General features: G+C 40.0%; 1 protein-coding gene across 11 annotated transcripts in view; it reads right to left on the reverse strand.

The window, feature by feature from the left end:
* polybromo (protein) overlaps positions 1-17,007 on the reverse strand; it is a 157,153-nt gene that overhangs the window by 135,555 nt on the left and 4,591 nt on the right. For all 11 annotated transcript variants that reach the window (XR_002009355.2, XR_002009358.2, XR_011899929.1 and 8 more), the window contains exons 2-4: positions 15,224-15,364; positions 13,425-13,544; positions 1,142-1,267 (exon numbers count right to left, since the gene is read on the reverse strand). Coding sequence is in view for 8 of the 11 variants with exons in the window: in XM_019050587.2 (XP_018906132.2) it covers positions 1,142-1,267; positions 13,425-13,544; positions 15,224-15,364 (387 nt within the window). In the remaining 3 variants the exon portion in view is untranslated. The remainder of the gene's footprint in view (positions 1-1,141; positions 1,268-13,424; positions 13,545-15,223; positions 15,365-17,007) is intronic.

The following is a 17,007-nucleotide window of genomic DNA, read 5'->3' on the forward strand; positions in this document are numbered from 1 at the left end:
CTTCTCGTACCGAATACTGTAAGATTCGACTATTTGCAGGCAAATCCCTCCCGAGCTTGACTGACTCATTAAAAAGTTAAGAACAGTGATACAATAAGAAATGGAACTAAGGAATTAAGACTATGCAGCAGTATTCGGTAAAAAGAGAGGTATATGGTGGAAAAGTGCTAGAGGGAGATCTACATCTGTATCTATTTCTGTGGGCTGATTATTGAACTTTACAGTCGAAGTGATAGACAAAAAAGACAAGGAGAAAAGGAAGCAATCCTATTGACAGAAGCAGGTGATTCTAAACGACAAAGGAGGTAAGTAATATACTTACCAGGACTTACTAGTGGCAACCCATCAGTTCTTTGTATTTAGCCCATTATTTCGCCGCTTATTCTACAACAACCACCTGCTTCAACCAATAGGATTGCTCCATCATATAATGTTCTTCCTTTCCTATCGATTTATCTATCATTCCAGTAGTCGGCCTGTTGGATGAAGTGCTTTACCCATAGAGAAAAACTTGTTGGGGGCATGGCTACTATTCATTACATTGCATTACAGCTGCACTGCTTGCTACAACCCCACGTAACCAGGATTCCATCTCCAACAAGGGATCACAACTTTAAATCCCTATTGGCAGTGACTGCCATCCTACTATTTATTGTTAGATCAATCTCTTTCTGACAGGGCTGTTTGAAGCAGATTTTCTTTTCAGTTAACAAAAGAAAGAGGAAAAAGTTTCGTTCCAAACTTTCTACGAGTTTATTGTGTCTGATATCAATTTTGGTGGAAATATTCATGTTGGAATGCTTTCATTCATACTAATTGGCTGATTAGTGGACCTGTATATGGTATGCTATTCGCACAAACGACAAGAAATTAAGGTTTCCATGTGTTACTGCAAGATAATCGGTGTCTATGTCTCTGGGTTTCCAACATCCTTCTTGGATACGACTGTTACTGGAGTTACTTTTATAAATGGCTACACATTACAAACACACATTATTTCAAACCATTAGTGTCAAAAGGTGATAAAAATGGAACAAACTTATAGCTCCAGAATCATTCAAAGAGACCCCTTGTGACACCCCTACCTAAAGCTTCAGATCACAAGATTGGTGCATGATGAAAAATGGATGCATTTACTTACCTTGTAAAAAACTTTGGCATTGTTGACCAGCAATTCAAAATCAGCTGACAATTCTTCAATGGTATCATACTCATCGGTCCTTATTTTTTGCTGAATTTTCAGCATGTCAATTGGATTTGTGACAACCTGGAAAGTGTAATGCAAGTGATCAATAAATATTTACAATACTTTTTATGAATGATAACTTTTTTTTTTGCTACATTGGAGTGGGGAGAGAGCAGAGCTGCAGCAAAAACTGTTCCTATGTGCCAGGAACGGACGATCAGTCCCACCAGCTGACTGCCTCAAGCAACCGCCAGCAGAGACCATACATGATAGTTATTTAATTTATTTATTTTCAACAGGCGAACCCAATTACAAAAGTACAACAATGCAAAGGTAGACAGCAAATGACAGTAAGATGAAGACCAGCAGAATGAAACAACATAAATTAAAGAGAACAACAAAACAAACAAGATGACAGAAATTAGTTGAACACAAATAAAGCTTCCTTGGCCTGGCTCTTAAAATGAGAAATTGGGAACAGATCACATGAATCATAGCAGTGATTACCCAGGACACTCATCCTAATTATAGGTGAGAGGTTACAGTAGCTGCTATGATCATGAGAAATGCTGAAGAGTGCCTCACTCCTTCTAGTAACCTGATCAGGAATGTGAAGAGTAATCAACTTAACTAAATCAGAGCAATCAACAAAACCATTTAACAATTTGGAAAGAAACACGAGATCACAAAATTTACAGCTGGACTTAAGGTAACTGATACTTTTTCTGTAATGACTTATTAAGAGTTAAATGTTAACACTAAATGCAATTTTAGGATTGATTGACTTGGTAATCTTGATAAATAAATAAATAAATAAATAAATAAACAAATAAGGTGCCTGATAAAAGGGTTAAATTGTAAATTTAATTTTAAGTTTACACTTCTTTATTAAAATTTAAACCATTAAATTTAATTATAATTTTGAAACTTATTAGTTTCATTTAACTTAAAATTTTAATACAATATAAATACTTAGAATCAAATAAGATAATAAAAACAAAAATCTTGATAATCCAAATATAATCCAAATCCAAATTTATAAATCACAGATGTCTTACTATTTGCTTAGTTTCATTATTTCCCTTACTTATCGTAAATCTATTGTCAGTTTCAACCATAGCCATAATAATTAAAATTAGAATTACTGGGGTTAATTTTTCTGTTATTGAAATTATTGATGTGGTGATATGCTTCGATAGCTCATGAACGCACGCATCACGTCAAACGTCGGGGGGCGGGGGGGGGGGGGGGGGGGATTGCTTCATTGTGGACACTAGCTTCAAATCTAAATGGGAAACCCTTACTTTTGATTAGCACTCACGCCTCAGGTAGACGGATGCGATGAGCCAGCAATGCAGTTGAAGTATTCACATTTGAGGGGTCCATTCTGGAGTGATATTTAGACCATGAGTTAAAAACCTTTGCTCGACGATGATAAACAAGTCTATGCAGTCGATAGCATTCTTCGATGTTTCCTAATGAAATCCGGTTACTTGAGTTAACTTGGCCGTGCCATCACATTTGTTCAAAATATTTGATATTTGAATTTGCCGCCTAAATCAGACTACCGCTACCTCGCTGCGCGCCGCCTCCATTCCTGTTACCCAATCATCATTACAATCCTTCTTCTCCATCGTCTTCTTTTTTTACGTCTTCTTCTTTTACGTCTTCTTCTTTTACAACTTTTTCTTTTACTTCTTCTTCTACTTCTTCCTCTTCTCAAATGATCTTCGCACCGACACCAAACCAGTGCCGGCTGATTAAAAAACTCAGAAACGTTTAAATTGTAAACAGACAATTCAAGGAGAAATTGTTTAAAAGTATTTTTTATAATATCCTTTTAGTGTGCAGTTTTAAAATATAATATCAAGAATTAAAATTACTTCAGTAAAAAAATTGAAATATTTGACTTTACTGTCACTTTAAATGACTAAAACTGCTTTAGGAAATTAAAAAGAAAAAACTCTTCAAACACGAGTCTTTCTTTCAAAAATCTGTTATGTAAGTTTCGAGAGAAATTTTCTCTTACAAAGATTTCCCAAAATGGTTATTCTAATTAATACTTCTCAACGAGTTTTTTAAGAGTTTGAGATAAGTCCTTAAGGTATTCGCACTTGCTTTTACTTGGTAAGTCCAATAATCCGATGAAATCGTGGTCAAAACATCCCCTGAGTGTTTTTATACTTTCACTGGCTGAGTGCGAAGTGAGCTCCGCCCATGGTCACCATGGATACTGACTGGAGTGACCGCGCGGCCGCATTGCATCACCCCTCACTTGCAGAATATTCCCCCACTCTCGGTCAAATCTTTATTCCCCTCTCACGGTCCAATCTTATTAGAGTTTCATTGAAGTTTATCATTGTATTACAGCTCTAAGCACGCCTAAAAATCGCCAAAAATTCGCAGGAAATTCGTGTCAGGAATTCCTCCTCCCGCGTGACCGCCGCGCAGGCCCACCGACCCCTCACCGCAGCGGTAGCCTCCTTCCCCCTCCCAGCAGGGCGCACTGTGCACTATGGTCTGGGAGCGCCGAATTGTGGCCATAAATCAGGAAATGGTCCGATTAAAATGAAACTTAAGATACATATGTTTTTTGGGTCGCTAAATTCAAATTTGACCTCAGTTTTACAAAATTCTGAAATCCAAGATGGCGGCAGACCCTAAAAACTCAAAATTTACACAAAACTTCTAACTATGATCCGGATGCCATGTTAAACGACAGTTTAGTCGTTTGAAGGTCGCCAGACTACACTTTGCTGGCTCAGTTTTGCAAAAATGTCGCATTTACGAGAGCAAAAGGCTTAAAAATCAGTATTTTTCCCAGAAAAAGATAAGAATTCATCGTATTTGAATAAATTTAAAATTTTATTTTTTTGTCTATTAGTCCTAACTAGAGCATAATATATACACTCAGTATGGTGGTATTCGTGTTAGCAAGACATTTAGATGCATACCTACCTAAAGGAAGGCAAGAAGAGGAGTGGGGGAGGGTTAAGGTCAAGGTATAGAGTGCCCCCTCCCTGAACAGATACTTCCCCTCAAATATGTTCATTTCTGTGGGATTTTTTTTTTAAAAAAATATCTAACTCATTGATCTTACCAGACCCTGCTACGAAAAGTTTTGGGGCATACTTTAGAATACCTAAAAATTAACAGCCTTGATATTTTGATATTTCTTGGAAGCAGTTCAACCATTTTGCGCTGATTTTTATGGTTATAAATGTTATTATAAATATTTTAGATGGAATGATAAACTTGAACAATTTCATAAAATAAATACAAGAAAGCGGAACTAAAATAAATTGCTACTGAGATCTAATATCCGTGCTTGAATTCCTTTCCCCATCAGTCCCTTCTTAGCAATAAGCTCCCAGTAATATGGCTTGCGATCATCAAGCTCGAGTTCCCTGGGCGGGAGTCAAACTCGGGATCTCCTGATCATGGGGCTAGCACTACAACCATTACACCACAGGAAGGCGAGTTGGTAAATGCGTTTACATGTGAAAGCTCAAGGAATGAAAAAATGACCTTCGTTTCATTCAGTTATCATCATTCTTCTGGAGAAAATATAATTTTGCTTGAAAATGTGTTTTCCCGCCAAAAAATCCAATTATCCGGAAAACTGGCGACTGCTGGAAGAAAATGGGCATCATTTTTAGATTCAGCAGCCAAAATTACAAAAGATTCGCCCTATGCCCACCGTTGACGTTGCCTCATCTCCCTTATCTTGTTACACAGCGAAATCGGATTACTCAGAAAATCACAAAACCGCTGCATTGAAAGGACCAAAAAAGGCCCCGGACGCAAAAATACGCAAAAAAACCTATTATAGTCTGTTAGAGGAATATATGACCTACATTTCTGCACCAATAAGAATGAATCCATAAGAAACCGTGATAAAGAAAAGTTGAGGTCAAGGTCATTTTTGGCTCACTTTCAGGCAAAACTTTGGAGTCTCGTAATGGCCGCAAAATTAATCTTAATATTAAAAACGATTACACCATTAAAAAGTGCTTACTTTGAGCTATTTGTTCCATATTTGATCGGGGATCTACGTCGACTTTTGACAAAACAACACAAGGCAATATGTGATGACGTGCACCTCGAATTCTCACATTTGCTTAATTACCTCAGAGTATGTGAAGTTTGCCACCATATATCTGACCTTAAAAACACTTAAATAAAATTTGATAGGTCATTTCACACTTTCCAAAGGATGTAGATTAGGGCTACATGCTCGGTTGCCAGATTTTCGCACTTTCAAAAATCGGATTTTTGGCCACAATTTGGCGCTCTCAGACCATAGTGCTGTGGTCCAATAGCCCGATTTAAGCGGCAATAAATAGAAAAAATGAAGTTTGGAAAAATTTTGATTTTAAGAGGCCGATCGATAGTACATACTACAGAGAAGACTCCTGTAAAATATAACTTCGATTGAAGCACTAAAATTATCATTGCGACATGTTAAATTGGGTTCACTGCCGAGTGTGATCTACTGATGAGGTCTAAAAAGGCCCAAACCTGTATAGATCTCTCGACGTGACTCCAACTTAATATTCCTATGCAAACTGCCTGAGCTGAACACTCTCCCCCCTCAGTTTCGTACTGGTGCGCATTAGAGCTCAAAAAATTTTGACTCTAATTTTAATTTTGGGAACTCCTTGGCTTTGATTTCCCCGCAAAATGGTGTGGACCCAGCACCATTTCTCCACCTTGTTAAATCCAGTTTCGGGCCACTTCTTAGAGTTTTATATATATATATATCAAATGATTTGTTACGACCGTCATTCATTTTTATGAAATGCAGTTTTTTAAGAGGTATCGGTCAGTATTGTTTTTTCGTATGGATTTTCCCATACTAGCGAGAACCTCAATTGAGGAGAGTTGGATGTGGGTAAAGAAATCAGGCCTGTTGTCAGCGCCACTACCGGTTTCACGCTTGTTAGCGATCGTCAGGTGTGCATAGACAGCCAGTCCCGATTTGAAGCCCGAACACTCTGAGATGCCGTGCAAGTCAGAATGCCAAACTCCGGCGGGAGCACGGCATCTCAGAGTGTTCGGGCTTCAAATCGGGACTGGCTGTCTATGCACACCTGACGATCGCTAACAAGCGTGAAACCGGTAGTGGCGCTGACAACAGGCCTGATTTCTTTACCCACATCCAACTCTCCTCAATTGAGGTTCTCGCTAGTATGGGAAAATCCATACGAAAAAACAATAGTGACCGATACCATATATATATATATATATATATATATATATATATATATATTATATATAAATATGACGGTCATGACAAATCATTTGATATATATATATATATGTGTGTGTGTGTGTGTGTGTGTGTGTGTGTGTGTGTGTGTGTGTGTACCCTCAGTGGTCAATTGTGGTCCTGCCAGGTGTATATTAGCTGTGATGGTGGTCACCAGTGACCACAATTGTGTGATCATAATTGCGGATGTATTTAAATACTGATTGTGGTCCCTGCGGGTGAATTGCATTCTGATTGTGGCCACAACAGTCAAGACAACTAGCGCCAATGGAGACAACATTCGCCACGCGTAATTTCGGTGTTTTGACCAGATTATGACTTTAGCTCCTGCTGACCGGGGGCCGAAGCCCCAATATTTCGCGGAAAAAAATGATTTTCTTCGAAGGGTCACATGTGGCATATTTTTCGATTCAGCGCGAATAATCTGGGCGAAGGGCTTAAATTAGTTTTGTGCATTTTCAGTTTCTAAGCCAAAGGGAAGGGGGGTAGGTCCCCAAAATTTGGCGGGAAAACACGATATTCGCCGAAAGGTTACGTGTGGCATATTTTTGGATTCAGCACGACAAATCTGAGTGAAGGGCTTAAATCAATTTCTTGCATTTTCAGTTTCTTGGCCAAGGAGGGGGGGGGGGGGGGGCTTACTCCAAAAAGGCAGGAAAACATGCTATTCACCGAAGGCTCACATGCGGCGTATTTTTCGATTCAGCACGACAAATCTGAGTGAAGGGCTCAAATCAATTTCGCGCATTTTCAGTTTCTTCGCGAAAGGGGGGGGGTGGGTGGCAAAAGCCCCCAAATTGGGCGGGAAAACACGATATTCGCCGAAATGTCACATGTGGCAGATTTTTGAATTCAGCACAACAAACCTGAGTGAAGGGCTTAAATCAATTTCATACATTTTCAGTTTTGTTGCTAAGAGGGGGCTAAGCCCCCAAAATTTCGCGGGAAAATATGAGATTCACGCAATAGTCACATGTGGAATATTTTTCGATTCAGCGCGACAAATCTGAGTGAAGGGCTCAAATCAATTTCGTGCATTTTCAGTTTCTTCACCGGAGGGGGGACTAAGGCCCTCAAATTTGACAGAAAAACGTGATATTCGCTGAAGGGTCACATGTGGAATATGTTTGGATTCAGCTCGACGAACGTGTTTGAAGGGCTTAAATCAATTGCATGCATTTTCAGTTTTGTTGCCAAGAAAAAAAATTTAGCCGAAAAATATGAGATTCACGCAATGGTCACATGTAAAATATTTTTCGATTCATTCCGAAAAACGTGAGGGGAGGGCTCACATTAATTTAGTGAATTTTTTATAGTGCCACCGAGATGGGGGCTAAGGACCCCAAATTTGGCTTAAAAATATGAAATTCGCCAAATAGTCACACGTTGCAAATTTTTGGATTCTTTCCTTGTGCTGTCTTTTTAGTTTAATCACCATGAAGGGGAGGGGGGGGGGGGGCAACACATTCTCAATCCCGCACAACGCATTCCCGGAATGATGCTCTTCCAGCATAGATGGTGGCAAATTCGATGTGTAAACATGACAAGTTTGGGAATGATGATCTCGTATCGAACCGTCCTTTTGGGGGAAAAGGTGGCGCAAGGGGTCACATGCAACCCACCGAATTAGTTTGGAAGCCTCCAGGAATTTAAGAATCATCCTAACCACCGCAGACACCTATCATGAGCTGCGGTTCCACGTTAACGTAACTGATGACACGCAGGGGCGCACGTAGCTAGGAAATTTCTCTGGGGGGGGGGGGGGCATGGGACCACCTCTCGTGGTGAAGAGAGCGGGGCGGGGGGGTGAGGAATGGAGGATCCTTTTTTTCTGGGGGGGGGGGGGCACGAGATTTCTGGAGGGGCCAGGACCCCCCTACCTACGCCCATGATGACACGACGTCGTAAATAACAATCAGATGGCATCATAGCGCTAGTTGTGATATTTTCAAGGCTCACAAGAGTACTTCAGCCCCCCCCCCCCCCCCCCCCCCGGAATGCTAGTCGATTTTCATCTCATTTGGATCTCAAGCCTGAATAACTTTTATGCAAAAATGTATCATAAAAAAGGCACGCGGAATTTGCGCAATGGACCTAAGCACAGAGCCTAGAATGATAGATCGAGCATAATCGTAGGGAAAATCTGTAAATATATTTTTAAATATTTCAAACTAAAATAAAATTTACTGATATTAAATTCATAGTTTTTAATTTCGATAACAGCTTCAAATCAATTGTTTGATTCAGTATATAAAAGAAACAAATTAAGCTTGAAAAATTAGTTAATTATTTGAAAAAGTGGTTTTCCATTTTAAAATGATAAACATTTTTTAAAGGAAGTTCAAAGGCCAAAATTTTTTTCATAGAAATCTCCCTTTACAGACACACTCAGTACTAACCCTTGGAAGGCCTTATCGTTGCACAAATATGTAAGGGTCCAACTACAAAATAAACCCTAATATACACATTTTCAAAGAATTCGACACATCGGTCATCCTCGTATTTTGCCTCGCTTTCTTGAGAAATGGACATATTGATCGTAGATTACAGGCTATCTATTGGTCTTGGACACTAAAATGTTTGTACCGTTGGAACTCATGGATTGATCCGAAAGCCCTCGAAATACCAATTCCAAAAAAACAGACCCAACGCTTTTAAAAAAAAAATTTGATACATCGATTAACCGCGTATTTTTTGTCAATTTTTAGGAGATCAACGCATTCATCGTAGATTACAGGCTATCATTAGGTTCATGGACTCTTGCATTTTTGTATTAGAGGACCTTAGATAACAGTTTTCTTAGATAGTTGTCTAAGACTTCTCTTAGTATCGATCCAAAAACACAGACATTAACCTCTGCAAATAAATTCGATAAATCGATTACCTATCCCCATAATTTGGCGTCGCTGCTCAGGAGATCGACGCATCTATGATAGATAACAGGCCAGGGTATCTATTGGTCCTATAGACTCTTGAGTTTTTATATGTGGACAAATTTGGTGTGGGTTTGAGAGCCTTTGAATCACCAATTTTAAAACAACACTAAATGCTTTTGAAAAAAATTTCATACTTCGATTTATCCTCGTATTTTCCCGTCATTTCTTAGGAAATCGACGCATCTAGCGCGTATTACAAGCTAATCTATTGGTCATGGAAGCTTGAACTTTCGTATAAAAGGACCAGAGGTAATAGTGTACGAGCCCTCAAAGCACCTATCCAAAAAAGAAAAAAAAATATCTGACGCCTAAAAAAAAATTCGATGCATTGATAATTTCCGTGATATTATGTAACTTTTTGGGAAATCGACGCACCGATCGTAGATTATAGGCTACCTATCCATTAATCTGGGACACATGAGCTTTTGTATTGTAGGTCCTTAGGTAATGGAGTGAGATTTCTTAAAGCACTGATAAAAAAAAACATTACCAACGCCTTTAAAAATAAATTTGATTCTTTGATTATTCCCGTATTTTGCAGCTAATTTTTAGGAAAGTGACACATTCGTCCCAGCAGGAGGCTATCAATTGATTCTAGACTCATAAATCTTAGTAGAAAGGACCTTAGATGAGGGTCTGAGACTTCTTACAGCACCGAGCCGGAAAATAATGATCCGATGCCTTAAAGAAAAATTCGTTCCATCGGTTAACTTCGTATTTTGTCATCAGGAAATCGCCGCATCCGCCGTAGGTTACAAGCTAGATATAATTGGTAAAGGACTCTTGAATTTTTTCAATTGTAGCGGCGCTATAAGGGCTCTCAAAGGATCAGCTACATTTCTTTCATCAGAAAGTTAAAAAAACTAGGACCAATAGATAGCTCTAATCTAAGAGAGACACGTCGATGTCTGAAAAAATAACGGCAAAAGATTGAGATAATTATGGGTGTATCGAATTCTTTAAATGCGGTGGGGTGGCTATGTTTTTTTTGGATGTGTACGTTGAGATCTTGCAACATCGCCTTAGGTCCCTCTAGAGAAAATTCAAAAGTTGAGGGCCAGTGGATAGCTTTTTATCAATGGACGCGGCAATTTCCTACGCAATGACCGGAAAATACAGGGATAATCGATGTTTCGAAATTGCTTTAAAGGCGTAATTTTTTTGATCAGTGCTTTGAGGGAATTTAGAACATGTTTTAACGTCCCTCGATGCAAATGGTACACGGTCCAGGACGAAGAGATATTCTGTAATCTCCGATAAATGCGGCAAAATCCTGAGAAATAATGGCAAAATACGGGAATTCTCGATTTATCGGATTTTTTTTTTGAAAGGTATTGAATCTATTTTTTGGATCGAAGCTCTAGAAGTCCTCAGAGCATAACCCATGGTTCTTCCAAGCAAAAAGTCAAAGGTGCGGAGCCAAGATATATCCTGTCATCAACGACAGATGAGACGAATTCCCAAGAAATGAGTGCAAAATAGGGAGATAATCTATGTATCGAATTTGTATTGAAGATTTTTTTTAATTCTTCTTTTGGATTTGTATTTTGAGAGCTCTTAGAGCATGACATAAAGTCACTCGCAACAAATTCACAAGGGTTTTAATACACTTTACTTTCGCAAACTAATGAAATAGTATAGATACATACCTTCTGCAGAGGTCAACGCGAAAGACTTTGATTTGAAGTATCTTATCAAAACACGAGCAAAGATGATTCAGTCAACTTCTGACGCAGAATCAAAGAGACTTGCTAATAATCAAATTAAAGGTAATGCTTGAAGTCAAGTATCTTTGATTTTGTGACACTCAGTTGATTTTTATCAGTACAACACTGTTTCTCACTAAAAAGATTTCACTTAACAGAGAAGCGCCTTCGGCTAAAAGTACAATCCTGATTCCTGCTGCACACTACATACACACTTCCTTTGGCTTTCTCAACAGCAGTTGCTGCTGAGTAAAACGGTTAGAAAAAACACTTCACATTATTACCAGTTTATGTACCCGAAGACTGACGAAGATTGAAATGAAAATGGGAAACTTTTCACACTAAACTCTTCAAAACTGCAGGGCGACCACGAGGATACGAGGATCTAGAAACTTCTATAAGCACTACTGAATGATAAGCCTAAATAGGTGGTGCATGGAAATATAAACAGGAGGACCCAATCGTCGGTTCAGTTCACTACACCCTCTGCCAGGGAGCGCTGATGTCAGCGGTAACCGGAGTTGGGGGTCCTTATTTATTCTCTTGGTCCATGCTATGGCTTTGAAACTTTTTGAGGTAACACGCTTTTTTAGGTACTTTATGAGAAAATAACACAATTTACCTCACCACTTTAAAGATGCCCCCTTCCTCCCCTCAAAGTGGCCACATCGCGCGATTTCGCCAATTTTTCCTAACATTCTGCCCAGACGGTATGCCTTTCTTCTACCATTAAAATGTCGCTACGGCTTTGAAACTTTTTGGTGTAACACACTTTTTAGAGTACTTTACAAGAAAAATATCACAACCTACCCCACCACTTCACGGGAAACCAGCAATGTTCCTTGTAAAATGTAAACATTGCTGGTTTCCCATATCGATATTCGTCAGTATTGAATAACAAAAGAATTATTGTTCCTTGTAAAATCGGGAAAAATCGATACAGCGCATCGATGCATGGTTTGGTGTAACACACTTTTTAGAGTACTTTACAAGAAAAATATCACAACTTACCCCACCACTTCAAAAATGCCCCCTTCCCCCCTCAAAGTGGCCACATCCTGCGATTTCGCTGATTTTTCCCAACATTCTCCCCGCACGGTTTGCCTGAACGAATTTAAATTTTTTGACAATTCAAAAGCAATGACACTTCAGATTCATAGAGTAGAGGGTCTACTGAGTTATTTAGGCCAAGAAGAAAAACAATCTGTCAAGCTCCTGGAAAATAAAGTCGACTTAGAGGTATTTTATGGCTAAAAGGGGCAATTTACCGATGATAAGTTCCGTTATATTACTGAAAATAAATTTCCTCGATAGTTACAATGCCTAGGTTTTTTGAATACGGTTTTTTTTAAGTACTCAAACACTAAAACCACAGATTTTAGCAACATGGTAAATTTTGGAGACCTGGAATTACCCATTGGAACCGAAAATTTCTCAAATTTTCCATGGAGCTCTCCTAAAGTGGCCTGCTTTCTGGACCGTCGATTCGGCCATCGAACCGAGTTTGAAATGGAAGCTTATAAAGACCTGAAGCTCAAAGAAAAATAACGATTTGAGCATAAGAACGGTTTCCGAGTCTCGTGGGGGGGGGGGGGGGGGGAGGAGCAAATCCGAGCTATTATTCGCCGTTTTCTTGGGGAATTGATGTTGCCGCGGGCTTCCAGTCATTCTTCACACATGTTCAGCCTATCAATACTGCTCAATTTTTTGACGTAACATTCGATTTTCATGTCAAGGATTCGATACATCGATGCGCTGTATCGATTTTTCCCGATTTTACAAGGAACAATAATTCTTTTGTTATTCAATACTGACAAATATCATTACGGGAAACCATCTATGTTTACATTTTGCAAGGAGCATTGCTGGTTTCCTGTGAAGTGGTGGGATAGGGTGTGATATTTTTCTTGTAAAGTACTCTAAAAAGTGTGTTACACCAAAAAGTTTCAAAGCCGTAGCGACATTTTAAACATTGACGTGACATTCGATTTTGGTCGTCAATTGTTCCGGTAGTATGATTAGAGATATTCCCGCAAAAAAAAAACTTTTGTTGCAATTTATTCATTTTTTAAGTCTTAGAGGATGAGTTCCATAGAAAGGCACTGTAAACCGAAATTAGCGCTTGCGCTAGAGGGGCCAGAAATGGCTCCACATCTGGTGAAGATTGTACAATTATACATTTCATTAATATAATTTTTCCAGCAACCTACTGTTATATATAAAAAAAGGAAAGAAAAGAAAGAAAAAAAAGGTACCAAAACGTAATTCTTGTCTAAATTTGAGAGCGCTATGCTTAAATTTTCTTTAAAAAACCAAAAACTTACATCATGATAACCAGGCTCTTGCCTTCTTTTTGGAACCCGGATAAATGAATCGCACAACAAACCGCCATCTTCTTTCTTGAAATTCCTCACCACATCATAAATTTGTTGAAGATAATCTACCTATAAAAAGGAAGAGTAAATATTTTAATATGCTAGTCTTTTCATAATATTTGGTAGGGTTTAATGAAAATGCATCCAAAACAAAGTAAAAAGTAGAGAAACGAACCATTCACTGATGGTTAAAGACAGCTAAATCCTACGATATTATGGAAATGCTGATAACATCTGATTTCGGATTTGATAGTTTTTATCCCTCCCTCTGTCTTACATGCAAACTCATTTTATACGATAATTTACTTGGTAATTCGCACCTTATGTATATCATTATATCACAGCTGATCGCGTGCACGAAATCGAGTTCAAAAATTCCCATCTCGCGCGAGCCCACCAACCACTTGCAGCGGCAGCCTCCCTCCCCACCGGCGGCTGGGCGATGCGCAGTGTCCCCGCCCCACTACTTGCCTGACCACGGGCACCCCGTATCGCGCAGCTCTCATTGGCTGCTGAAACACTACGCGGCCGCGACCAGGGGCCGAATTTTGTCGGCCCTTCCACCGTACTTAAATATCATAGAGTACACTCAGAGAGAGATACTTAGGACGGGTCTCAATTGCACTTATATCTGGCTTAGCGCTTCTGATTGGCCGGTGGTGCAGTTTGAACTCATCGATGGATGTTGCACTCCGTGTGAAAAAGCCGACAAAATTCGGCCACAGTTGTTCCTTTCAATGCGGCTCCCCTTGCATACGCTCCAAAAATTTCTGGAATTTTCCTGGGCTGATGGAGGGTGTCACATGTCACATGGCGATGAATAGTAAGTATTTCTGGAACTTTCTAGAACTACCTCGAATTTACTTCATTCAAGTGAGAATAAGTGAGAGGAGACCCTCATTACTCCTCTCTGGAACTTCCTAGAATTTGCTTGGACGCTCGTTTTTCTGGAATTTTCCGGACTCGCTCAAATTTACTCCAGGTGATGCGCAACTAAATTAATTGAGGTTCTCACCGCGTCCTTTCCGAAACTTGGTAGAATTTCCTTAGACTTTAGGGAGTGTCTTAAGACGACAGGTGGCAATGTGTTTCTGGAACTTTCTCGAATGTGATCAAATTGGTAGTGAGAGGAACGTAGCTCGCGAAGAGGGGGCAAAGCCCTGAGTGGCTGGTACAGCTTTGGTGTTCACAAAATTTCACTTGTCCGAAAGGTAAGGGTACAATTCGAGAAGAATCAGATATTTGAATGCCTACAGCACCCCACAACCAATTTTGGGATTTACTTTGTCCATCGAACCAAACCAATTTTTTTCCATTCCTAGATGATATAGAAGTCCGAAAATGCCCATAATAACTTCAGGAAAATTGTCCGGTGCTCAAGGCGCCGCAATTTTGGATTTTTCAAATTTGAGAAAACCCACCATCAGTTTCTTGGAAATATCTCAACGGTTAACCTGACGGAAAAAAACCCCAGCAGAAAGAGCATAAACGGGGTACGTGCCAAACGGGCCATTTGGGGCTCCACTGGAGAAAACCAGTGGCACCATCGTGTTTTTCGCGAACTTTTACATAAAAACCAGTAGTCAAATCGCAAATTCCTCACACATGCAACATATCCATTTTCGGCGGTTTCCGAGAAGAAAATAGTGGACAGGTGTGTAGATAGAACACCCGGTATAAAAGGTGCTTGATACCAGAGTGAACTTCTTTGAAGTACCAGCAGTAATACATTTGCATGAGTAACTTACCGACTCTCCCCGCCGTCTTTTGCGCACAGGGATACTTTCAGGTGTCAGGGAGTCTGATTCATTTGTATCATCATCTTGACCAGTGCTTGCTACTGATGATTTGCGACGGCGTTTATACATTATTTTGGAGGTAGGTTTGACCTGAGGATTATAAATAACAAAGAGGAATTAGTCCAATCGCTTAACTTGGCTACAGTAAAAATCTTTCATTGGATTCTTAAAATTCTGAAGAACTTCGACAAGAAGGCGGAAAAATGGCGGGAACTTGGTACGCGCGCTGAAGGATTCCATTGACGTATAATACAATCTATAGGCCTAGTCAGCGGTCTAGATTGTGTTATAAGTCAATAAAGGATTCACATGAGACTCGGCCGCCATTTTGAAAGTAATTAGCATTACACAAATTTAGTGCGAGGGAGTCATCTTTTTCGAGCCAGAAACCATTGAGGCACCGAGTTTCATGCGACTCCGTCACTGAACGTCCGTATTACCAAGTTCCCGCCACTTTTCCGCCGCATTGTTGAAGCTTTTCAGAATTTCAAGAATCCAATAAAATCTTCGTCCCTCTCGTGCCGAAGCACCTTCATACCAAGTTTCATGCAAATCCACCGATAAGCAACTTAAATAGGTATCCACTTCTCGCTCTAGGACGCCATAATGAAATGAGCTGAATTTCCCGGAAAACTATTAATAGAATCGTTATTCTCCTCCGAAAAACCCCCTGTACACCGAGTTTCATCTCAATCCGTCAATACAAACGGATATGCCAAATTTCCGTTATTTTGAACTCTGACCGGCCGCCATTTTAGGGTAAACCAACATTTTGACATGCGGTTTACACCCTAATTTTTCTTTTTTTGTGTCCTTTGAGAGCGTGATCACCAAAGGAGGGTTGTCACGCACAAAAAGAAATTTACCCCCACTCCCCGTAAATTTAGGGGGACCAAAAATATGCTGCTACAGACCTAGGAACATCCCCTAAGTTGCAAATTTCTGTGTCAATTAAGAAAAAAGTTACAAGGGTGGTAGATCCCTTTTGGATAACCCTGTCTATGGCTTTACGTGCCATTATGTTTGGTACTGTATTTTGTGTACTGCCGGCTTATTCACATGACCCAGTCACAAGAGCCTCTTCATTCACCGCTTCTATCCGCCACCACACGATCATCAGCAGGCTAATTATTGAAATTCATAGACATAGCGATAGACAAAGCAGTAGAGCAAGACTGGCGCGGCGCTCCGCTTCGCTCCCCCTCCCCCACTCCTAGAAAGCGCGCCTATTTTCAGTGTTTTAAACGCATCTGGTTGTTTCCGCGCGCATCCACCGCGGAGAGCGAGTGTACTTCCCGAAGTGTGGTATTCATAGAATCGCACGTTCCTAAACCATGGTATAATGAATAGTTTTTCAAAAACCTTCCTTCCCCTGACCCACAGTGCGGCGTGCAATTTTACCAAAATCTTCTTTCTCCTGACCCACTATGCGACGAAATGCTTGTCCAGAACCTTCATCCTTCCGACCCACTGTGCGACGAAGAGCTTAAAACTTCCTCCCCCGACCCGCTGTGCAACAAAAAGCCTGTTAGAACACTTCCTACCCCTGACCCACTTTGCGACCGTCCTTTCGCCCGTCCGCCATGAAAGTTCATGAGCTCGCTATCCTGAAACAGCCAGGCTGACATCACTCAAATTTATTATCAAACCATTCCTAGGAGAGATCTACCACCCATAATAATTTCAGCTCAAAATACTCAATTTGACTCGAGTTATGGAGTGGACAAGAATGG

The sequence above is a fragment of the Bemisia tabaci genome, chromosome 1 (assembly GCF_918797505.1).
Source record: "Bemisia tabaci chromosome 1, PGI_BMITA_v3".
Taxonomy (NCBI): Eukaryota; Metazoa; Arthropoda; class Insecta; order Hemiptera; family Aleyrodidae; genus Bemisia; species Bemisia tabaci.